The 22,432-nt window shown below is 54.0% G+C and overlaps 6 protein-coding genes and 1 non-coding gene across 7 annotated transcripts; 3 read left to right on the top strand and 4 right to left on the bottom strand.

The window, feature by feature from the left end:
- Window positions 1-623: 623 nt before the first annotated feature.
- Window positions 624-2,006, top strand: CONPUDRAFT_166177 (uncharacterized protein; the record flags this gene model as incomplete). The annotated part of the gene is made up of 3 exons (XM_007771437.1): window positions 624-801; window positions 898-1,597; window positions 1,651-2,006. 3 exons carry the CDS (start codon window positions 624-626, stop codon window positions 1,892-1,894), a joined length of 1,122 nt encoding a protein of 373 aa, XP_007769627.1. The 3' UTR covers window positions 1,895-2,006.
- A 153-nt stretch (window positions 2,007-2,159) lies between these two features.
- On the bottom strand, window positions 2,160-2,239 carry CONPUDRAFT_t64. Its single transcript has one exon. It is a non-coding gene; the product is annotated as a tRNA-Leu (tRNA).
- A 113-nt stretch (window positions 2,240-2,352) lies between these two features.
- On the top strand, window positions 2,353-5,423 carry CONPUDRAFT_166176 (uncharacterized protein). Its single transcript, XM_007771436.1, has 3 exons — window positions 2,353-2,474; window positions 2,585-2,721; window positions 2,785-5,423. Exons 1-3 carry the CDS (start codon window positions 2,359-2,361, stop codon window positions 5,280-5,282), a joined length of 2,751 nt encoding a protein of 916 aa, XP_007769626.1. The 5' UTR covers window positions 2,353-2,358; the 3' UTR covers window positions 5,283-5,423.
- A 655-nt stretch (window positions 5,424-6,078) lies between these two features.
- Window positions 6,079-6,876, top strand: CONPUDRAFT_144699 (uncharacterized protein). The gene is made up of 2 exons (XM_007771435.1): window positions 6,079-6,189; window positions 6,257-6,876. Exons 1-2 carry the CDS (start codon window positions 6,103-6,105, stop codon window positions 6,659-6,661), a joined length of 492 nt encoding a protein of 163 aa, XP_007769625.1. The 5' UTR covers window positions 6,079-6,102; the 3' UTR covers window positions 6,662-6,876.
- A 1,419-nt stretch (window positions 6,877-8,295) lies between these two features.
- Window positions 8,296-12,446, bottom strand: CONPUDRAFT_125605 (ATP-NAD kinase). Its single transcript, XM_007771434.1, has 7 exons — window positions 12,029-12,446; window positions 11,772-11,861; window positions 11,411-11,640; window positions 11,215-11,340; window positions 10,875-11,146; window positions 8,996-9,221; window positions 8,296-8,686 (listed from the first exon to the last, which is right to left on the bottom strand). Exons 1-7 carry the CDS (start codon window positions 12,340-12,342, stop codon window positions 8,574-8,576), a joined length of 1,371 nt encoding a protein of 456 aa, XP_007769624.1. The 5' UTR covers window positions 12,343-12,446; the 3' UTR covers window positions 8,296-8,573.
- A 3,107-nt stretch (window positions 12,447-15,553) lies between these two features.
- On the bottom strand, window positions 15,554-18,171 carry CONPUDRAFT_125604 (cytochrome P450). The gene is made up of 12 exons (XM_007771433.1): window positions 18,011-18,171; window positions 17,844-17,940; window positions 17,652-17,788; window positions 17,469-17,594; window positions 17,085-17,409; window positions 16,901-17,023; window positions 16,742-16,844; window positions 16,605-16,691; window positions 16,519-16,553; window positions 16,419-16,465; window positions 16,246-16,368; window positions 15,554-16,184 (listed from the first exon to the last, which is right to left on the bottom strand). The coding sequence occupies exons 2-12, from the start codon at window positions 17,916-17,918 to the stop codon at window positions 15,944-15,946; spliced, it is 1,422 nt and encodes a 473-aa protein (XP_007769623.1). The 5' UTR covers window positions 17,919-17,940; window positions 18,011-18,171; the 3' UTR covers window positions 15,554-15,943.
- Window positions 18,172-19,934: 1,763 nt separating this feature from the next.
- On the bottom strand, window positions 19,935-21,793 carry CONPUDRAFT_82835 (uncharacterized protein). The gene is made up of 3 exons (XM_007771432.1): window positions 21,205-21,793; window positions 20,798-21,131; window positions 19,935-20,738 (listed from the first exon to the last, which is right to left on the bottom strand). The coding sequence occupies exon 3, from the start codon at window positions 20,354-20,356 to the stop codon at window positions 20,102-20,104; it is 255 nt and encodes an 84-aa protein (XP_007769622.1). The 5' UTR covers window positions 20,357-20,738; window positions 20,798-21,131; window positions 21,205-21,793; the 3' UTR covers window positions 19,935-20,101.
- Window positions 21,794-22,432: the final 639 nt, after the last annotated feature.

Raw genomic sequence — 22,432 nt, 5'->3', positions numbered from 1 at the left:
GACGGCCGCGATCCACAAGAATGAACCGCGAAAGCCGACAATCGCATAACTATGTCTATGAGCAACGACGTGCGCGCCCTCCGCCCACAAAAGCGCGGCCAAGGCTCGTGTCTTCGCGATAGACCGCGGGACGTCGGGCAGCGCAACAGAGCTGGGCGAGCCGAGCTTGCATTCCCATCCGAGAGGAATAGAGAAGCAAGCAGGGTGAACTCGCCCGACCGATCCCCCGCCCTTCCTCGGCGTGGTTGCAGCCAGGGCTTTCCGTTAGCGAACGGGGGCCGGCCCCACGAGGGGGACTCTGTGTCTCCGGGGACTTTTCCCACAGCGTAGGGTAGAAAGCATCGTATGAGGACGTTTCTTGTGCGTGTGCTGCGATGGCGATTCTTCAGACGACGTCCATGGGGTTTTGTGAAAGACGTAAAAATTTGAGATGGACGATATGCGCACGGGCAGATTTAATCGGCGCTTAAACTTCCGCACACCGGACGGGGCTCGGTGGCGGTGCCGGCGACGCATAAGCCGCCCCAAGATTCGGACTCCACCCGCCTCGACTCTCGGACTCTCGAGCGTAAGCTTGTTAGCGCATCCCAGGTTTCTACTACTCCTCGATACGTCTGTGGACAATGTCTACAGAGCCCAACTCTCCGCCCTCGTCCTCTTCGGAAGCACCGTCATCGCCTACCTCACCGCCATCGTCGTCTTCACATCCACCAGTACAACCGCCGCCGCCGCCTTCACAGAAACAGCCTGCGCAGGGATGGCTCAGTAAGCCGTACATCGATATACGCAATTCGCCGCCAGGTACGCATTGCTTTCCATTTGCCTCGCTTTGCCAGACCCTGTCATTCGTCTATGGTGGACATATGCTCACGATTCATCATGCCCCCGCACCACTAGGCCCCCGCTCGCACAGCGCCGACGAGCGGTGCTTCACCTACTGCTCACAGACCTCGCGCGGGCGCAGCGAAGGCCGCGAGCCGTACTGCCGCTCTCTTTGCATTCGCCGGGTTTTCGCGCACGAGGTCGAGCAGCTCATCCGTCCCACTGCCGAGCACGAGAACGACACTGCAGATCCCGTCTCTCAGTCTCAATCTCAACCACAGTCACAGCAGCACCAGTCGACACCGAAGAAAGGCCTATACAAGCTCCCTATGGAAGGTCAGACACCGCGCCCGGCCGAGCCCGCGGGACCGAGCAACCCCGTACGGGACCTCGACGCAGTCATGAGCGGGGATGACCAGCCAGGTCTCTCGTCGTCGGAGGGAGAGCAACGGAAGGGCTTGACGAACGACCGGAAGGGGGCGGAGACGCGGTATTGGGAGGATGGGTGGTACGTGTGGTATACCAAGAACCGGTCGGCGGCGCAGGAGCACATCGGGTTGATGCGGCATGATCTACGGAGGCAGACAGGGTGGCAGGAGAGGAAGGAGGACATGGTCAAGGGACAGGGGAGGGATACGAAGGCGCAGCAGGCTCAGCAGGCGCAGGCGCAAGATCAGACTGGGGAGAAGAAAGAGGGTGCGTCGCCGCCGCCGCCGCCGCCTCCAAGGCAACCGCCTCGACCAACGATTCCCCCTGAGCAGATTATCAGGCAGTGGTGCGTTCTGCTCTACTATTACTTGCACCACAGGATAGCTGACGCGAAAGCAGGGAGGAATCCACGCTCATCCGCCTCCCGCCTCCCATCCCGTTCATTGAGCCCGTACGGAACCTGCTTGCGCCGACGGGCAAGGCACTGGACATCCTCAAGCAGAACTACCAATCTGGTTCGTTTGCTATCCTCGGCGATAAGCTGTGGGAGAAAGCATGGAGTCCCGAGCCATTCTTGCTGGCGAGCAATGCATGTAAGAAGATGTGGGAGAAGTGGAAGGAGGGGCCACCGTCGGACTCGTAGCGAGTTCGAGCATGCTCGTTTATTGCTGGTGATCACTAGACGCATATTTACTATAGATGCTTTGGAACTAATCACCGTCGTTGTAAGACTGGAATCAGGAACTGTAGGAAACATTCCAGAGCACGAATTCGCTACACGCGAAATCCCAAAAAAAAAGAAAAAGAAAAAGCGTATCTCCAAATCACTCGCGCTGCGGGTCATAAGGTGAGAGAAACCAACTGAGATTATACCGACATACATGGTCCTAAGGTTGGACAAAAGTATTTGACAACTGTGAGATTCGAACTCACGCCCTTTCGGACCAGATCCTGATTCTGGCGCCTTAGACCGCTCGGCCAAGTTGCCTTGTGATTGAAGGTCCCTGTCCAGCATTATATCACTACTTCTAGCTCTGATGGTCGGAATGCCACCCCTCCCTCTTGATCTGTGGTTCTCGTAATCTGCTCGCCGGAGATGACGTTGCGATGGGTGTCCATGGGCTCACCACCTACCTCCGCGACCACAAACGCTCTCTCACACGCACACTCGACTTTTCCGCACAGCCAGGTGCATCCGCTGTCTTTGTCGTAGACGGGTGGTCGTAAGTCTTCATCTTCATCGTGGTCATAGCTGTGGGTGCAGCCTCGACGCCACCGGGTGACCATCACCCTAAACACGAGACTGACTGTTCGCATCTTTCTTTGCTCTTAGGTTTATCTACGAGCTCTATGGCGAGTCGAAGCTTCCTTGGGTGTATGGAGGAGAGTATGCCGCGTTCGGGGAGCACGTCGAGGACGTCGTCCTAGCGTGGATCGGCGTGGGGCTGCAGCTGCATTTTGTGTTTGATGGTGCGTCACCTTTGCCCCTCTCGAGGGATCGTCACCAACTGACGATTGTTATTCCTTCTGCAGGCCCCGAACCCGAGCTCAAACTCCCCACTGTCATCAGCCGGCTCAACCGTACAAACGTCGAAGGCCCACTCCTCTTCTTCCGCACGTCTCCCGCATCGCGCAGCACACCCCGCTTCTTGCGCGAAACCGCACTTCTCCCACCCCTTGCTTACGCCGCATGTTTGCAGGCGCTCCAAAAGCTCGCAAGCACCACGCCAGCGGTGCAGGTACACCACGCAGATGAGGAAGGCGATCCATTCGCGGTCGAGCTCGCGGGCAGGTTAGGGGGATACGTCCTCGGGAACGACTCGGACTTTGTGATTCTCAATTCAGGGGAGTATAAGGGGTATGTACAGCTCAACGAGATGATGTGGGTTGCGAATGCACCGCCTTCCACTCCCGCAACGCCCAGTGCCACGTCCACCGCGGATGCGGACTGGGGCGCGGACGATGGCGGATTCACGCCTGTCAAAGCCAAATCGAAGAAAAAACGACAGCCCGTGTTCGACCCAAGGGTGACCTATGGTCTCATCCCCCCTCTCGACGTCGTCCCAGATGACCTCGTTCTATCTGTGTCTGTATACGAGCCCGCCTCACTCGCCGCACAGCTCAAGATCCCCACCACCCTCTTACCCTTACTCGGCGCGCTAGTAGGCAACGACTTCTCGAACCACACCTCGACGCAGCGCAACGTCCAATCCCTCTTCTTCGAGCGACACTTCACCCTCTCACAGCGCATCGCGCACGTCGGCACCGTGCTCAGCACCATCCTCTCTGCCGCAACCTCAGCAGCGCACCAAAAGCGAAAAGCAAAGCACCAGCTCGGGAGCGTGATGGACCTCATCGACAGGGCAGTCACAGCGCTGCTCAGCCCTCGCACTACGACCAACATGGGGCCGGGCGAAGTGGACGCGATCGTGGACCGGATTGTAAATGCTGCACTACAGTACGCGATTCCGCGGGACGACGGGGGTCAGCTTTGGCCGACAACAATATGCGCGTTGCACGGGCCAGAGCAGTGTACCCTGCCCGTGCTGTTCTCCCGCGCGCTGTCTCAGCCCGCCGAGGAACCCGACGCCACATCGGACGACCTCGACGCGGACACACGCGGGCATCACGGCCGTCAGAACCGCAGAAACTCTGCCCTCGATCCCGCCGCCGTTGTCAACGCGATCCACCAAGCTGGCGCGGGCAACGACGATCCGCGCACGGCCCAGCGGGAGGAGATCCGGGACATGTACATCGAGGCGTACCGGGCTGGACGGCTCTCGCCCAAGGTGCTCGACGCGCTCAGCACGGCGACGTTTTGGCCCCGCATCTTTCTCGAGAACCCGGACGCGGAGAATGTAGCTCGGAGTCTCGGCCGACCGCTCCGAACGTGGCTGTACGCGGTGTTGGATGATGCCGTTGGCTTGCCCGAGCCTCCTCCCGAGCCGGAGCCAGAGCCGGATGATGAAGAGAGCCAGGCACAAGGAGAGGGTGCGGACGAGGATGAGGACGATGGAGACCCAGACGAGCTCATCGACGTCGAAGAGGAAGACTCGGACGACGACGGGGTGGACATTCTCGCGCCGCTCAGAGGCGAGCTGCAAAAGCTGCGCCCGCCCTCCCAGGACGATTCAGACACCGGAATAGCAGCACGCGACCGCTCGTGCTCGCGCTCCGTGCGCTCGCGGGCCAAGTACATCACCGAGCACGTGCGCCGCGGGACGCGTGTCGCGCCGGAGGAGGTCCTTGTGCCTGACCTGGGCGATCTGCTCTCGCAGTCGGGGTATCTGGAGTACGACCAGGAGAACTGGATTCCGCTGCAGCTCAGGAGCGAGGAGGAGCGGCTGACGTTGCTGTTGAGGGTGCTGGGCAGCGATATGGAGGGTGTCAGGGGGGTGGAGAAGAGCAGGGTCGTGTATGTGCTTGCGCTACGGTGGGTGGTCAGGAGTATGCATAAGAGGGCGCGGGAGAATCCAGAGAGCAGGGAAAGGCAGCTGGAGCGGTGGACACGCGGGGAGGCGGCTGCGTTCGTGCTTACGTGCGTTCACTCTGCTCCTGCAGCCTCCCGCCCATCTTTGGCAAGTGAAAGCGAAGAGGGGCCAGCGATCGATGACAGAAACATCCAGCTTGTCGCACAATTCCTCGCTGCCCTCGAAGCGGTTCACCTACTCGCGCAGGCCCTGCTTCTCTCGGAGCGTGTACCGTTTGACGTCGGCAGGCTCTCTGGGTCCGCATTGCACGCTGCCCTAAACGCGAAGCTGTCCATCGATATTGCAAGCGCTGTCCCTGGCAAGCTGTGGGCCGCGTGCACTCAGGGCCTCGAAGAAGCTCTCGCGGAAGACAGGAGGAAGCGGGCGAAGAAGGATCGACAGAAGGGTGCTGCTCAGGTTCATGTTAATGGCGTCAACGGCGCTTCGGCGCCGCAGAAGATGGGTGGACACTATAGGGGTAATGTTGTGAGGGTCGGTGGACAGAGGGTGACAAACGGAGCGAGTTTGTTTGGAATGCTCGCGGACATGCAGGACTCGTAGTGTCCATTCATTGATTCGTTGTGATAATCATCGAGTCAGGGTTATGGAACAGGCGTCTAAGGTCCAATCGTACGTACCTATAACATGTCACTTGCTGTTGTGGATGTTTTTGGACGAAGAAGCTCCAGGGTTGTACAGCGCAATTGCTTGGTATCAAGGATTTGGCTACCCTGCACCAAATATTCAGGTCTGAACGGTGAACGCTGTCAAAGTTGCTATTGTTATGTGGAAGCGTGGGTAAATTTTCAATGGGAGCATGGTCCGATGCTTACGGTGACATGTTATATCTCTGTTTTGCAAACATTTGCATACATGAAACTGCAAGGGTTTTTCTGCAACGAGCAAGTAAACCAGGTGCGGTACAGTAGTGGAATGCACATTAAAGTACGCAACAAAATCACTATGCTCGATGACACAGCCCACACTGCATGTAAATCAGCTTTCGAAGTGCGTGCAGTGGTACTGGGATGTCTAGTGAGAGTACGAGCGCTTCGGCGAACAGCACAAAATGGCCTGTTTCGAACGAGATCGTGTTGCCTTTTCAGGCCTGAGATCTAGATTTAGATCGTTCCCAAAGCGGAGGCGCGGCATACAGGGTTTGTGCCAATGCGGCTGTGCTTGTTCGAGAAGTTATTGATTTCCACAATGCTGTAGGAGTTGGGCAGTGCTAGTGAGCCTGAGCGTCAGGATAGCGTTTTTCATAGATATCCCAGTGCCTGATGTGGTACCAAGAACGACACGGATGTGGGTATAAAATCCCTTCCAACCCGGTGTCAAAGTCTTAACTCGCGAACAAACCATCCTCCAGCATCCAACATCCATGCCTTCCGCAAGCAAAGCTGCTGATATCGTCACCTACCGTCACGAAGGCGAGATGGTCTACGTTCAACCTCCCCAAAGTCATGAGGTATGCATTCAGCCGTGCTCTCTGCCGTCAACGGCACTAACCATCTCGTCGCGTTTGTGTTCACCAGCAAGCAGTGTGTATTGCGCGAGAAGTGTATCCACGCTTAGCCTCCGTCGACGCCCGACGCATCGCTTTCGCTGTAAACGTCATCAACGGTGTGAACTCACGGACAGTCCGCATCAGCCCACATGCGTGGTCAAAGATGATGTCCCATCTCCTTCGCTACGAAGTCATCGACATTCAGATTCAACCCGAGATCATCGTGACCGCGCCAGGAGAGTTTCCTCCAGACTACGCGACAGCTCAACAGACAGGGCTCAACATTGCGGTGGACGCAGCCCCGTGCCGGGTTCACGAAAAACACTGCTGCTCATCGCAGAGTACAGCGTCGGAGACAGCGGAAAGGCGGCGATCGAAGTCTCCATCTAGACTGACCGCAGGACTATTCTCTTTCTTGAAGTCGGACGCTTAGTGTTCGGAGCCTTATGCATATATATTCAAGGGACTTAAACTGATGCGTGGCAACTACTTATAATGCAAAGCTTTAGAGATCGATATGCAACAGACGTGTCTATATACCTTCTCTGTAGTTCATACCACTTCTTCATTTAAATTGTACAATAGCATTCCTATAATTGCTGTATTATAGCTTCTTCACTCGTTCTTCACTTCAATCTGAACGCTTTGATGCAACACACATTGCAGATACCTCACACCCAGAGCTAGGCTTGATAACAACCGTCAGAAACTTCTCAACATCCTGATTGCTCGGCACGTTCCTCGCCTCAGTCCGAATGATCCGGCTCTCGTCAGCTCCGATAATACTTGACACGATTAAGAGCTAGACACGTTACTTTCAATGAACTCGCGCGCGTGTCTAACGCGTGTCCAAGAAGGCCTGGTTCACTGACTCTGAGGATTCCCCTAGTACACTTTGATAAGGGCAACCGAGCCCTTCTCGGTTGCGGCGCCGAGGATCTACATGAAATACAGCATTATTCGCCCATGACCCTATGGAAGCAGATGTGGGAGGGTGGATCGACTCTACTAGTAAAGAGTCTGAGCGGGTATGTTTGAGAACCTCGAATGTGTGTCCACAGGAAATGGACGCCACTTAGCGCGGCGACATTTAATTGGTGGCTCGGGGTCTCAATTTTAGCTACTATCCAAAACTTTGATCGGGGGGTGCCACAAGCGCCAAGCAGAGCTGTATAGCCAAAAATGTTGCCGTTTGACACCTTCATAACCGAATGTGGAATCTTGGGCAGCGGGCCTCGTGCGTATACTTAAGGTTTGACGCCCATGAATCAATTTCCCAGGATGTTGGCGGCAAAGCCATTTGCGCCGTAGGCCCTTTCTTGAAGGTTGAAGCATCCATATCCTTAGAGTCAAAGACGTTGGCGGATATAGAAAAATGAAACTCTTGCACTCAGCGGGGGTGTCTTACGTTCCAAAATGGATCAATCAAGCCTCAGGAATGCTCAGGAACCGGTCCGTATATATCGGCCCGGTCTGTCCTGCGTTTCGAAGGGCTGGAGTCGCAGTGACGTACAAATTTTTCGTTGAGCCGACAAACAATGATACATGCTGTTGAAGCATGTTGATGATCCAAGAGGGAATCAGACACCCGTGAAGTAGCCGCGTACTAGTAATCGAAAAGAATGTAAAAATGAGATCACACTGTAGGCCTTTGCTGATCATTACGGTATTGACGCGGTGTAGTCTGGTTCTTTATGCGGTTTTACGCAAACAAAAGCGCACGGCTATCTGGGATATGAGCGGTACTAACCCCCCTTCATGAGGCTTGAACTTTAGCTCTGAGGGTGCCGCTGTGACCGCGTGAAGAATTAGAATACAATTCTAGAAAACACTAGTTAGAAGCCAACTCAGGGATATTGAATACATGCTGAGCCTGTATATATGGCTCCAACATCGGTGAAGTGATGTCTTCTGTGATATTATTTCAGTCACATTAGCCACGAGGGAAGTTTAGTTCTCTGATTTTGCTAGCTACTACCAAGCGAGACAAGCAAAGAATAGACTGAAGAATTTTTCAAAACAGGACGGCGAAATGCGCTCACATTTCTGACGCCCCGAAGCATTGGCGCACATTCACAATTCGTTTTCACATTGTGGTAAAAGTAGCGTCATCGAAATCACAGCCGCTTCTCCTCTGGTCCTGAGCATCGGAGAAGACAAATAGGGCGCTTTGTATGTAACGGACAACAGTACTAGTGCCCTAGATTCACCCTTTCGACCTGATGCTCAATGGCTCCTACGGCATGCCTTCACTTGAAAGGATGCCTTGTTGTTCCCTGGAGATAACGTACGATGTGATCCTCTACAGCATACACTATCCCCGCCCCCCTCTCGCCTCGCCTGCCCTACCGATAGCGTAAGAGCTGCTTAGAGCGGAACGTCGCATTATACTGAAGAAGGTTGTTGATATCCCGCACCCAGTCGTCTTCCTTGCCTGGGGCCACTCCCTCCTTACTATCTAAAGAAAAAGTAGTCAGCATGGGAGTTCTGAGTCAGACGACAGACACATGGAGAAAGTCGAAAACTCCAAAAGGAGGACTCTTCAAGTAGCCAGACTGCGCAACGACTGCGCAGGACGGCAGTGGTACCCATTAGTACCCCACTATCTCCAGCGCAAATAAGCCTCGCTCAATTGGTGCCCCTCTGTCGGCGAGGTGTATACACGATATCAGCCCTTTGGACACTACACGACAGAGTGCCAAAGAAAGCAAATGACTCGTCTCGAAAAGAAAACCAGTAGACGTGGGCAGGTAGAGCGTGCACTTACCTTCAGGAACACCCTCTTTCTCTCCCCCCACTTGTTTACCATCTCCGTCGACATGTTCTTCCCTCCCTGCACCGCGTCCCACGCCGTCTTCAACTATCGACGAGCGATTAATGCATGGAACCGGGTATGGTGAAGCGTGCACTGTGACACTGTCGCCGGGATCGAGGACAAGCGATGACCGGCCATCCATTGACACACCCGCGGACGCGCGGGAGCGACCTCCAATCTGTTGGGAGTCAATTCAATACAGCATAGAAAAAAAGGGAGAGACGGTAGTCGTAAGGCAAAAGGTATGCCATGAATAGAGAGAAAGAGAGCAGGGGTGGTGTGGGGAAAACGAGTCAGTCGGGCAGTACGGTCAACGTGAATCACCCGTTCGAGATGCCGAACAAGTCACCGTCGCATGATGGTTGTCAGTTTACATGAGTATAGCATAGCACATGTCGAATTTCATCCACGGCGAGTCGGAGGCGATGGCCCACCGAAATAAGTGACATAGCAGTTAGAAAGACAGGTCAGAAGGATCCCCGATGTTTGTATGGTGCGACCATTGCAGTCAAACACGCAAGGATGTTCGTATGGTGTATACAGACATGGCGTGTATAACAAGCGTTGCCAAGGCCCGAAAAGGCGGACAACCCAGTCGCCGTTCCCAGATATCGTTGTTGTATTCAGTACAGCACCGGTGAATGTGTGGTGGTCGTGGTCGGTGTATACCGTATCCGTGTCCGTAATCGTTATAAAGTTTATGTCGACGAGCACAGAGCATTCCGTCGAATGGAAGAAATGCGGGAGCGGCGTGGTACGGCGGCAGAGAATGATCGGCGAAGTGGCATAAAGCATACAAGAGCAGTGTCCAGGGCCGGCATGCAGGTATACCGGATCCCAGACCAGGCAGAAAGAATGCAACGGAGCATTCACAAAGGTACAGAAGAGCCGAGGGTGCAAGTTAAGGAGTATGTATGTACCGATAAATTTTCGAGGCCGCAAAGGAGAGGAGCAAGGTCCGAGCATAGCAATCGAGCCGTACACGCCAACCGAACATCGTACCACATTTGTGACGACGACATTGAGTCATATCCGCGAAATTTGTCGGGCATAGGCGAGAAGCCGACCCCAGAGAGACGAGTTGGAGCACATGGAGCATCGGATCGGGAAGGGACGGAGTGGCAGTGCGAAAAAGGGCCGAATAAACCCGAGCAGCGGAGACCAAGCAGTGCGCCAATTCCCGGCGGCGATAGAAATTAGGCGCCGGTAGGTGCGAGATTGCCGCGAAAGCCAACGTGTAGACGCCGGATGATCCAAACGCCAAAGAGAGCGCCGATGATGTCGTAGTCAGACATTTATGAATCAAGGATCAGAGTGATAGGCAAGGGAAGATATGAGAAAATCTCGGTCAGTTATGTCATTTTGGACTCGATAGAACGAAAAGTTTGAACAAGGCATGAGAATAGGATCTCATGGCACACAGCAAGGCCGTTCGTGCGCGCATCAACCAACGAGATGGTGTGTCCACATGTTGATAGAAAATAGAAAAAAGAACGCGCATGCACGGGTAAACATCATGGTAAAAGAAAAAATTCTGCGCGCGGGTGGGAACATACATGACCCACAACATGCGTCCAAGTCATTAGAACCCCACACGCGGCGGCCAGCGCGGAAAGACACAGCACTCAGACGCTGGACACGTTTCCACGAAACGAGAACACCCCAGAAAACAGCTAGCCAAAACACGAGCGCGAACGGAAAAGCAGCGCTCGAGTGCCCAACGCAGCTCTTGGCACGCGCCCATCCAACGAAAACAGCTCAAACAGCAACCCAACCACAGACCAATACGAAACAGATCTCAAACCCCAAAGCACCAAAACAAAACGCTCACCTGAAGCCTAATAACGCTCCCCCTCGGAAACACGAGTGGCCTAAAGCTCAGACTCCGCGGGCATATCGGCACGAGCACGAGCGCGGCGAGCGACGGGTGCACGATCGGCCCGCCGGCGGAGAGCGAGTACGCGGTCGAGCCGGTGGGCGTGGAAACGATGATGCCGTCCGAGACGGCCTCGGTGAGGTGCTGTCCGTCGACGAAGATGTCGATCGTGTTCAGGTGTGGAGATGCGCCGCGGTGTAGCGCGATTTCGTTCATCACTTGCCAGCCTGCGGGAGGGAACGGGGAGGGAGGGGTAAGTGAGTGAGTGATAACAACGAGAAAAGGGGGAACGTACGGTCTTCGTCATCACCTTTTCTGTTCCCGTCCTTGTCGTAGAACGTGCACGTGAGCCGCATGCGGTTGAGGATGGTTGCTTTTCCAAGGAAGACAGCTTCGAGGCTCTTGACGAAATCGTCGATATCTGGCACACGCATCTCGGTCAGCCGAACGAGAGCCTCCGGATGCCCTTTGATGGAAGAAGGGAAACGCACGGAAAGGTAACAGGAATCCGAGCGTGCCCATGGAGAATGACAACACAGGTGGGACCGCGCCTTTGGAGAAGAGTGAGGCAGCATGCAGTATGGTACCGTCCCCGCCAAGCGTGACTACGAGATCGATGTCTGGAGACGAGGGCCCGGGTTTCCACGCCTGGACGCCTTCAGGGATGTCAGGCCTATTCTCGGCATATATCTGGACTTCTGGATATGTGCTCCGGACATGACTGACGAGGTCGGGTCAGCGCTACTTGCACTATGTGCGGAGAAGGAGTGAAGGGAGGAGATGTGGAGTGGAGAAACCAGAAAGTGAAGGAAGGTGAAAGGAGAGGGTGAGGAGAAAGTGAGACCGACATACATGAGAAGTTCGTCTATCGCTTTCACGACTGGGTCTGTTCGGAGCTTGTTCACAATGAGGATGTTTCGGGGTGGAAATATGCCTGCTGGTCTGTTTGCCGTCGCGCCACCGCCGTCATAACCACCATCCGCCCACCCCGTTCGTCATCGAGAAGGGAGGTACGACGTCAAACCAGGGATAATGAATGAAAGAAGAGGGAAGTTAAGAGGTGAGTACGTCAGACCCAGGCCAAAGAACAGCGGAAATCAGAAACGCACGGGGCAGCCATGCTCGTGCTCGCGAGCGAGATGCTTCTCTTTCCTATTCCCTGGCCCGCCGCCCATCTCCCACTCCAACCTGCGCAGATGGTGGTGCCGATACCCAGTGACGTTCCTACTCGCGTTTTTGCGATTGGTGTTGACGTGCTCAAGCATGCGCGCTGGCACCACGATACCCTCCCACCTGCCTCCTTTCCCCACATGCGCGACCTAGCGGCTGCGGCTGCCCATGACAAGGTAGAGCTTGTGCTTGCGAAAGGCCAACCTCGGCCCATCGAGCCGAACGCTATTAGGGATGTAGTAGAGCGATGCATTGTAAGCTATGCGCGATTCGTGTCAAGCGTGTGGGTTGCGCTGTGAGGTCTTGACTCGTCCTGACTGTGCCGTGGTCTCCGGTGAGATTGATGCTAAGTTTCGGCCGACGGCTTGTGCCTTGAGCCTGGACTTTCTGTGGTGTGGGATTAAAGCAAAGAAAGGAAATCAAGAACTAAACGTCGTCGAGATGCTCTTTGGCCAAGCGTGAATCGATATGAGCGTGCAGCCGCTGAGCCTTGCGCTGAGCCCACGATGAAAGAGACGCGGGCTTCCGGAAGCCGATTCTCCACTTCGCTTTTCGCACCTGGAAAAAACCCCCGAACATTCGGGCCGGCCCCGCGTGGGAACATAAGAGCCTTTAAAATTGTCGTGCATCACTTTGTCTGGAACTCTGGACGCCATTCTGTACTGAGCGTTGTGCTATTTCATGGTGCTGAATATTGAAACATCGAAATTCTAAATTAGCTTTATTTTGCATCATTTCTTAACCAAACGGACTGGCTGATTTTCAATGATAAAAACTCACTGCAAATTCATTATAAACAATTGGAGCGTTTTGAGCGTTTTGAAGCGTTAATTATATAGATTATTACTGCATATTCTAGTCATTTTGCAATGTTGTTAACATTTATGTTGTGCAGCCGTATTGAGAGATTCCATGTAATGTAACGAAGTATCGAGCATCTTATAGCAGGAGTTGCGAGGGGTCAACGTTCACATACTGCAGCACAGTTAACTATGTTGTGATTGCTTGTCTCGAGTTTAAATTAGCAATAGAGTCTTGCAGATATTTGCTAAGGCGCCTTTTACTTTGAGAAGTACATCGTATTTAGTAGCATGTACAACCAGTTCACGCTGACTACGGTATGCTCCGAGTCGGAATTAGTGTCGTTCATAATATATTGCGATGATCGCATCGAACTAGGGAAACTTTCGAGCGTGCAGCCTGCGGTTAAAGTTCGTGCGTCGTTCGCAAAAGCAAAGATTTTTGATATGTCACGGAACACCCCAACAGCGGATTTTACTCCTGTGTTTGCATATCAACTATAGGTGTAGGATCCATTTTACCATGTGCAGCCTATCCACAGCAAACTTTCGTGATCGCGTTAGAAGTGAGTAGTTCAGGAGAATCCGCTGCAAAAGTAAGCTCGGAGGATCTCTAGTTTGGGCAGCCGAGTCTGCGCAGTATGTCTCAGTAGCTGACTAGGAAAGTTGAAGGAACAAAGGTAGCTTAAAGGCATTTGGATAGAAGGCCTACTGGGCATAGTGTCCATTGTGGCAACTAATCGGGAAGGTACCTGTACGATACCAGAGTACACAATCCCCCACCATGTGCCACACGAAGTACTGGGGCGTAGGGCTATCCTGTTGTCTACCGCTTGGATTGTTGTTAAAATCAAATGCAGATGGAGGCTGTGAAGCGGTGCTTGCTGTACGAAGCAGTGCCAGTGTGCGGTGTATTTTTATACTTAGATGTCGCTAAGAGTCTCACAAGAACATCTCAACAGCAGGTTCCTGTAAGCAACACGGAGGCGCCGCGGAGCTTCCTGATAATTTGATCACCGCATCCAACAATCTCCGCGACAGTGTGATCGGAATCAACGTTAGTTTTCAACATTCCTTACAGTTGTTGAGAGCGCTAGTTGTAAGCGTCCTTACTTGGTAAGTAACAACCAAGGTCACTAAGTCAGTATGCTCCCGCAATGATCCGTGCCTGTGAGAATGCTTGAGTAGTCATTTTATAGTTGGCCTTCCTAGTTCTGGCGTGAGAACTCTGACCACATAGTCCGTCCTCGACGCATCCTGAAGCCTCAGTCATGCCCTTCACCAGCAGTATCAACCGTTGCAGGTAATGTGTATGAACAGCACTGCAAGAAGTAATGTGGTACTTTGATATCAAAAATTTTCTTGTGTCCGCGTTGATCTTTGGGCGTTGGGATATTTCATAATCATAGGTATCGAGGAAAGCTGCCGATTTGGCACCACAATAATACCACGTATATCTCTGAGTACTTAAGTACTTATAGATGAACACATTGGTTTAGACACATTTAGAGTACGATTTCATCTTATATTGTGGTGTCCGCGGTTGATTACCTCGAATAATTTTGGGATACATACTTAAACCCACCTAAAACCAGTTGTGTCCGGGATAACGAAGGAGAGGTCCAAAATTTAAACGGACATCCCGATACGATCGTGTGTCCCTGATTATGCTGGAAAGTACGAAGGTAAGCATATAAATCCCTTACTTGAATCGAGTCGAGCACGCAGGGAGCGGATAGCTGTTTTTGATCTGAAGTAGATTGACATTGGATAGACAACTAGTATATGGTCAACCGGAGGCTTCACAGTAAAAGTAACCTAGCGAAATCTATGGAATTGACCGAGTGCATATGCTGAGGATCTACAGCCAAAAGCTGTGCTACTGCGGCAAATAACAGTGAAAATCAAAATAACGTCTCCGCTGTACAGGAAGCTGCTCTCACAGTGCCTAGTAGGCCTACTTGTAGGTCTATATTAGTAGAAAGACCGCGGATTATAGTTTTCTGACGATAGGCATTCACGCGAGCGCCTGCTGTACTCCGCCGACGTGCTCGGAAGCAAGCGCCAAGCAGGCAAGTACTGGGCGTCATGACGGTTTTCGTATAAGCGCCAGTCGTCATAGAGTTAAACTCTTAGAGACTACAGCAAACCGTTAAAGGGCTATGAATGTAGCAGTTTAGGTGTCGGAGCTTCCCAATGATGACTGTGTTCGCATCGCATACTAGAATTCCAAGCGGGTGCGATTTCTGCTCATACCGCTAAGCTCTCTTTGCTAGTGTATCGATGCAGGAGTAGCAAGCTTTAGTTTTTTTTTTTTTTTTTTTTTTTTTAGCGCGCCAACTCAAATCCGACAGTGCCGGGAGAAAATACAGGACTGAATCAGGCGCAGACAACTAACTCTGTCAAGCGCCAGAGGGTCGGGGCTCAGCCAACAGGTCACGTAGTAAGATGAAACATGTCTTTGTGCCGTTAATAGGGAAACGAGGTACACCCTGGTCCGCACAGCTGAGCCTGGGAGGGAAGGGAGCTGATTGACTTTAGATGAAGGCAGTTTGCTCGAAGGAGGTACAGCAAGTGGGGATCTACACCTATCAATGAGGTTGAATACCAGTACTGGATAAAAACTACACCAATGTCCAAAGTTCTCGGTACGTGCCTTTGGTCAACTACGGAGATTACAGCCGGTACAAGGTTTAGTTTAATGGAGTCTGTGAATCAGTAGCCTTGAGGCATTGTTATCAAAGGCTTCTACGACGAAAGCGTCGAACTTTGAAGATGTAAAGGAAGCTCTATATTTACACTAGTGCACGATTTCTACACGTGAAGTACCAAAATCTGACACCGTATTGATTTTCTCGGACTATAGTCAAGTTGGCTTGCAGCTCGCGAACTCTGCCGAAGACACGGTTTTAGTAACTTTCTGGATCACTGACGCTCAGAACCGTTGCACTGCGCCAGTAATATGTCTATCGCGAATCCCACAATCTTCTTCTGAGGAGTGACGAGAAATTCAAGCTATAAATTGTCATGTTCTTCAAATTCGCCAACGCGAGATCATGCACCGGACGTCTCCCCACTCTCATCTCCAAATGCATTCAACGCCCTCTTAATCACCTCTGCATCGCGACGATACTCAAACTTGACCGAGAACGGAGGCAGACGCGACGTAAACGCATCCTCCCAAGATTCCAAGTCAAACTTCTTGCCCGGCACCGGTACGATGTTAAACGCCCAGAACATGAGCGCGAGGTTGATGTAGATCGACCGGTTCGCGAGGTGTTGTCCTGGGCAGACCCTACATGCATCGACACAGTCAGGATTCGTCTGAAACGTTTTACAAAGCGTAGGTCACTTACCGTCTCCCGAAACCATATGTAAAGTACTTCATTTCTTTCCTTGGCTGTCCGTCGGCGTCGAGCCAGCGTTGAGGATCGAATTTCTCGGGGTTGGGGAATGCGTCTGGGTCGCGTGAGATAGCCCTGTTATACTGTTAATTAAAAATGAGTGATGATGCTTATGAGACGCTCACCAGTGTGTACCAAGAACGACAGCACCCGTAGGAATTACGTAGTTGTTCTATTCGTATTCTTGAGACAGGAGTTTGTAGAGTATGAACTAGAAGCACTTACGTATATGATATCTCTGTTGGCCACATGGGAGAATCCTGCAGGCCGCATGAGGGTATGTATCGTACAATGTCAAGTGTAGTGCTCACCTATAGGCGTAACCGGCCTGAATCGCAACAGCTCCTGCGTCCAAGCCCACAGCTCAGGTAGGCTGTCGTAGTCTTCGAACGTCGGGGCTACAAAACAACGTTGATCCTTGCTATAGCGGCAGACTCACATTACTCACCTCTTTCTCGCACAATGACAGCATCTATCTCCGCGTGCACACGAGCCTGCGCGTCGGGGAAAGCAGCCGCGAGCATGACGGCGTGCGTCAAGGCAACCGCAGTCTGTTATGCGTGTCGTCAGAAAAGTTGGGATAACTTAGATTAAAGACTAGCCATACCGTATCGCTTCCTGCGCCAAAAAGCCCGAGTGACAGGTACGACATGGTGTCTCGCCCGAGTTCATGCACGTCCTGGTTCTCAATGACAGATCTGGTGAATGAGGTTCCGGCGGTACCGTTGTTCTAGCATCGCGGTTTACACATGTCAGAGAGGGGGCTTCCTTAGAAGAAAGTTAACACGAACCATTTGCTGCTGGACCTTATCAAACTGCTCGGAAACAAGATCACTCTCAAGCTTTTGCCACTCGAGCATGTCGTGTCCATAAGCGCCGACGATTCGGCTGACCCATGTGAGCCCCACAGAGTCGAGCGTGTCGCAGATGCGCCTCATGCCCCCAAGGCGATGGAAAGTTTTCAGGAAGGGAAAGCGGTTGACCGCGTATCGTCCAGGGACGAAGAGAGAGCCCACAAGTCTGGTGAGCTGGTGAACGCGCTGGACCTCTGACGAGTCAATTGACGTCGGGGTTTGTTTGCCGTAGGTGACTTTGAGTATGACGGACGCAGCGTATCTAAAGGATAGTTGTATCAATATCAATCTTTCTGGGAGGCAGTAAAGGGCGCTGCGCACGTTTTCATATGGTCAGCGAAGCTATCGGGGGTTTTCATCAAATTTTGAATGAGGATGCGAGCGTTCGCCATCTGGATGGGCTGGTAGCTCTCAGCAGCTTTAGGCTGCAGCGCTGTATGCAGCGCCCTGCCAAATGTGGGTTGTGAGGATTCAAGTTCTTGTTCTCTGGGAGAATGTCCTCACCGTCTCATCTTGCGGAAACGGTCACCTCCGCTTTCCATGATGATGCGGCCGGCAGTAGTGAGCAGCTCAGTCGCAACGACATTCCGGGGCCGGTCGACGTTGGACCCACCGGCTTTCTCCATGATCTCGGTCGCGGCCTACAATTATTTAAGCTCGGGGGTTTAGACATGCTCAGACGAGAAGAACACCTACTTCCATTCTGCCAACGACGACGAATAGATTGCTTCCTTGCTTGATGGTGAATACGGGACCGTATTCGTCTGTCATATCCGCAAGGATGTGCGCGACACTGACGAACGAGTTCAAGTGTCGGTGTTATCTATTGCCACGAGAAAACCTTCAGGAGTGAGAATACTTACTTTTGGGCAGGAAATGGCGGCTCAAAGAACCATTTTGCTGGAGGACCAGGAGGGAGCGGCAGAGCTTGCCCCTGAGAACCAAGTGCTTTTCCAACACCGTACAATGCGAAAAGCAAAGCACCTGTATAAAGAGCACCAGTGGTAGGAGTCAAGGTTTCTATGAAAGCATGCAGCTGGGTAGGAATCTCGTTCAACTGCTCCATAACGACTCTGTGTAAGCGTAGTGAAAGTAGGGGAAGAAGGGGTGCTGGAGGGCTGAAAGAGCGACCCCAGGTTTATATGTTGTCGGAGGTGCTTCTTTCCATGCGCGAATCATTTTCGGGTACCGAGAACCGTATATGCATAACCTGGATTGTCAAGGATCCACGCACATACACATCAGCGCCGTGTCCGATGAGCGGACGTCGCACCAATGTCGTGTACTCATTTACGTGAAGTTGATGACGTCGAAGGCGCACGCGACCCGCAGCCAGGGAAGCGCTGGTCCGTGTGAGTTTCATCGAGAAAGCGCAACGACCTAAGTACCGGTACCTGCGGTGAGTTGAGTTCTGCGTTGTAGGGAAATTTTGCTTACGCTCACAGAATTCGACATCCGACACCGTGTTTTCTTGCCATCTATTTCTTTGCTCCGGTAGGCCTCCTATCGTTGCGCTTGGTTTGATGTCGGGAACTGATATGTTCGACCTTTGATAGAGCACAGGACGCCGGAACGCAGCGGAGGTTTATCTTGCTTATGAGGCGCAGATGAGACATAAAAGGTTTAGAGGAGCTCATATCCAGTGTGGCTCTGGATGACTCCGTCATGCAATTTTCCGAGATGTGACTCGCTGTTGCTGGAGGACAGGATCAAGGGAGTCAAGAGGACGCAGCGTGGCTGTACAGCGAGACCCGTCACAACGTCACGTAACAAGTCACGAAACACGTGATGCGCGTCTATCACTGTTCGTCACTCGTGAGATCGCGATTTGTCCGCGTTCTGCGCAACGTCCTCCTCTTTGTTCTTTTGCCACACCTTTTCTCTTTTCTTCCGCTTGTCTCACTTGTCAAGGGGACGGAAGGACCACGCATACAAGGAGAAAAGCTTGGAACACAGATCTTATAGAGGCTTTGGATTGACGCAACCTCGTGGAAAGGTGCAGGGTAGACTTTAAACAAGAGACGGTCCACAAGGTGCGTCCCGAACTCGTGGCATTACGGTGGCCCCGTCTCATACACTCATTACGGACTCGCTGAAGAACACTCGCAAAGGAAGGATTGACGAAACACTGTCGCGCGAGCCGACATTGACGCCCGTTTGGCCATGCCGGACAAACGCACTCGCTCGCAACTTGCAGCGCAGCCACCTCCGCTTCCCGCAGACCTGTCAGAGTCACCTCTCAAGACGGCTCGCAGAAAACGCACAAATGGGACTGTAGCGAACGCCACGAAGAAGCTGAGACCAGTGGTGGAGGTGAGAAAGGGGTTCAAGAAGGCGGGTCGTAAGGAGACAGAAGAGGTTGCTGCTCCCGGCCCATCAAGGGGGCAAGGAGAGGACGAGAAGGAGAAAGCAGACGAGATGGTACTGTCGCTACCGACCAGAAGGGAGGGTATGGAACCTGGGGAAGAAGACGTCGACATGGACGCGGGCGCGGATCCGAACGCGCCACCAGACAACCAAGACGCTCACAGCGATCAGGAGGGCGATAGTCGAAAGGGTAGACTCGGAGCAAGGCCACCCGCCTCAAAACGTACCTCGGATACGCGCCGCGAGCTCTCCGTGCCCGCGAGCCCGAGCCTCGAGCGCACGCCCAAGCGCCTACGCGTCGACAAGCCCATGTTCTCATTCCAGGACATCATCGTGCCCGTTCGGGACAAGCCGCGGACGAACCCCAATGACGCCGGGGCGCTACTGGGCCATGGGCACAATCCCAGCAAAGGCAGCCCAAGCAAGGTAGGCGGGTCCAAGCGCGCAATCTCGGTGCCTGCCATTGCCTCCCCGGAGAAGCGGCGCGCTATGGCCGACTCAGAGGCGGAGGACGGCGAAGATGAAGCAGGGCAAAGCGCGGTTCCGCACATCGACTTGCGGCAGCTCCCGCCGTCGCCGTCGAAGCGTCAGGGGAGCATGCCCGCGTTGGACTTTACGCCTGCGAAGGGCTCTAGAGTGAAGGGAAAGGCCAAGGAGAACGGGAAGGAGAAGGAGAAGATGGTCGAGGGCGAAGGCGAGGAAGACGAGCCGATGGACGTCGACGCGTTCGCACCCTTTACGAACGGCGACATGGCGTCGACCGTGCACGCCAGTGGCAGCGGCAGCAAAAGAAAGGCGAAGCTTAAGCGGCGAAGCTCTATTGCGAGCCCTGGCCCTGGCATTGCCTCGGCTTTAGGTGCTCGAGCTGCGATGTTCCCCGAGATCACGGTACAGACTGCGAGCCCACAGACACAGGCGGGTGAGTTGGCGACGCCGCGAGCCGCTCCATCTCGGACTGCTGCTTTCGCGGCTTCTGGGAGCTCGGTCAAGGCAACGCCGCGGAGTACACTCCTCGGACAGCGTTATCAGAAAGCTTCAACGATGCCGAAGACTCCGTTCGGTGGGGTTCCTGCTACGCCCATGTCGCCGCTCACACCGATACCGCCGACACCATGGGTGCCGCAGCGGGCTGACAACGAGGAGGAGGATGGGGACGAGGAGAAAGGAGTGCGGATAGCGAAGCTGGAGTGGGGGAGAGATTTGAAGGTGGGGGACTCCTCTTTGGTGAGCCCCAGATAACGTCCGTTGTCAACGTATATTCATGGATTTCACTGGATCATTAGTCGAAGGAGACGACGTCGCTGGAATCACTGCCAACCAACACTACGTCTACGTCTCTGGCCAACTCCCGACCCTCACCAGCACCCTCTAACCACAGCACACATTCTCAGCCTCGCTCTCAATCCCATGCCCCGACCAAACCTCCCGTTCAAACTACCCTAGTATCAACACCCAAGGCCGCTCCGACCACTTCCGCTTCGAAGATGAGGCCAACGCCAGAAACGAATGTCCTGGCGCAGGCACTCGAAACAGCGGCAACGCCCTCTAGCTCCGGCCCTACACCCAGGAAGCCAGGCCCGACGACGCGCAGGGCGGCGATGCGGAAGAAGGGTGAACGTGAGTAGTCTTAGCAGTGGCGTCGTGAGTGGATGTATGCGTGATTGTGCTCATAATTTTTGGTTTGCTATAGGTATATCCACAGGGACGCCGAACCGGAAGGAGTCCCCCGCACCCTCGATGGCTTCGGAGCCCGCGCCTGAACCAGTACCCACACCCGTACCGGCAGCAGCACCAGCACCGACGCTAGCTGCACTGCTGAACCAGGCAGCGAAAGACAATGCTGCCGCGGGAGTCGAAGCTTCGCGATTGCAGGCTGGGGGCTCAAGGGTGGGTCGGACGATGTCGCGAGCAACGTCGAAAGCTCCGTCTAGAGCTTCATCGAAAGCTCCCCCCGCCAAGGCACATCCAGCACCTGCCAAAGCCCAGTCTAGAGCATCATCGAGAGCGCCACCGGTCAAGGCTCCCGTTGCTGGAGCGCCGTCGAAGGGACAGCCGAGTCGGACAGCTGCGAGGGCACAGTCAAGGGCACAGTCACGAGCGACTTCAAGGGCTCCGTCGAGAGCACCATCCAGACCGTCTTCCAGAGCTGCGTCGCCGGAACTACTACCACCAGACCCGATGGCACAGGAGCAGCCTGTGCAAGGTGAACCTTCGGCGAAAGCCAAGTCGAAATCGAAGAGTCCGCCTCAATCTATACCCCAGACTGACGCTGAGAACGGCATCAGCCAGGCGGCAGAACCTCGACACTCGTCTCCTCACGCTCCGCCCCAGCCCACGACAAGCGACGAGCGCATACCCACACCCGTACACACGCCCTCCTGCGCCCGCACCGAACCGTGGCTTCCCTCTCTCGTTCGCTCTCGCTCTCGTTCCCTGTCCCGATCGCGCTCGCGTTCTATTATGGATGTGGACGCGCGTCTGCCCGCGCCAGCAGCGCAGCGTATGTCGATACCGCGCTCGCCATCTCCGCCCCCGCCGGCAGAGCTGATGGACGTGGACGTCGAGCCATCATCGGAACCTGAAGCGGACGCTGTGGAGCTTGAGAGAGGGCGTAGGGATGAGATGGCAGTCAACGCAGCTGAGGAGGCTGCACGGGGGGAAGTGGGCGACCACGATGGCATAACAGACGCGGCAGAACCAACGCTAGCTCCGGCACCGGACACAGAGGACCTGGCCATTCCGTACGAGCCCACAGAACTGCTTTCAGAGCTCTCGGAGGTTCCGAGCGAGGGCGGTGAAGTCGAGGGTGAAACCGAAGTCGACGCAGCGCGCGGGGCTTCTCCGCTTCCGTCTGCCCCTGCAGCTCCGACCTCGCCTATCGGGGACGTGCCTGGTCCCGCTACTGCGGACGCGATCGA

Source organism: Coniophora puteana (genome assembly GCF_000271625.1).
Source record: "Coniophora puteana RWD-64-598 SS2 unplaced genomic scaffold CONPUscaffold_7, whole genome shotgun sequence".
Lineage (NCBI taxonomy): Eukaryota > Fungi > Basidiomycota > Agaricomycetes > Boletales > Coniophoraceae > Coniophora > Coniophora puteana.
The sequence above is the reverse complement of the archived record's forward strand: the minus strand, read 5'-3'. Positions and strand labels throughout refer to the sequence as shown.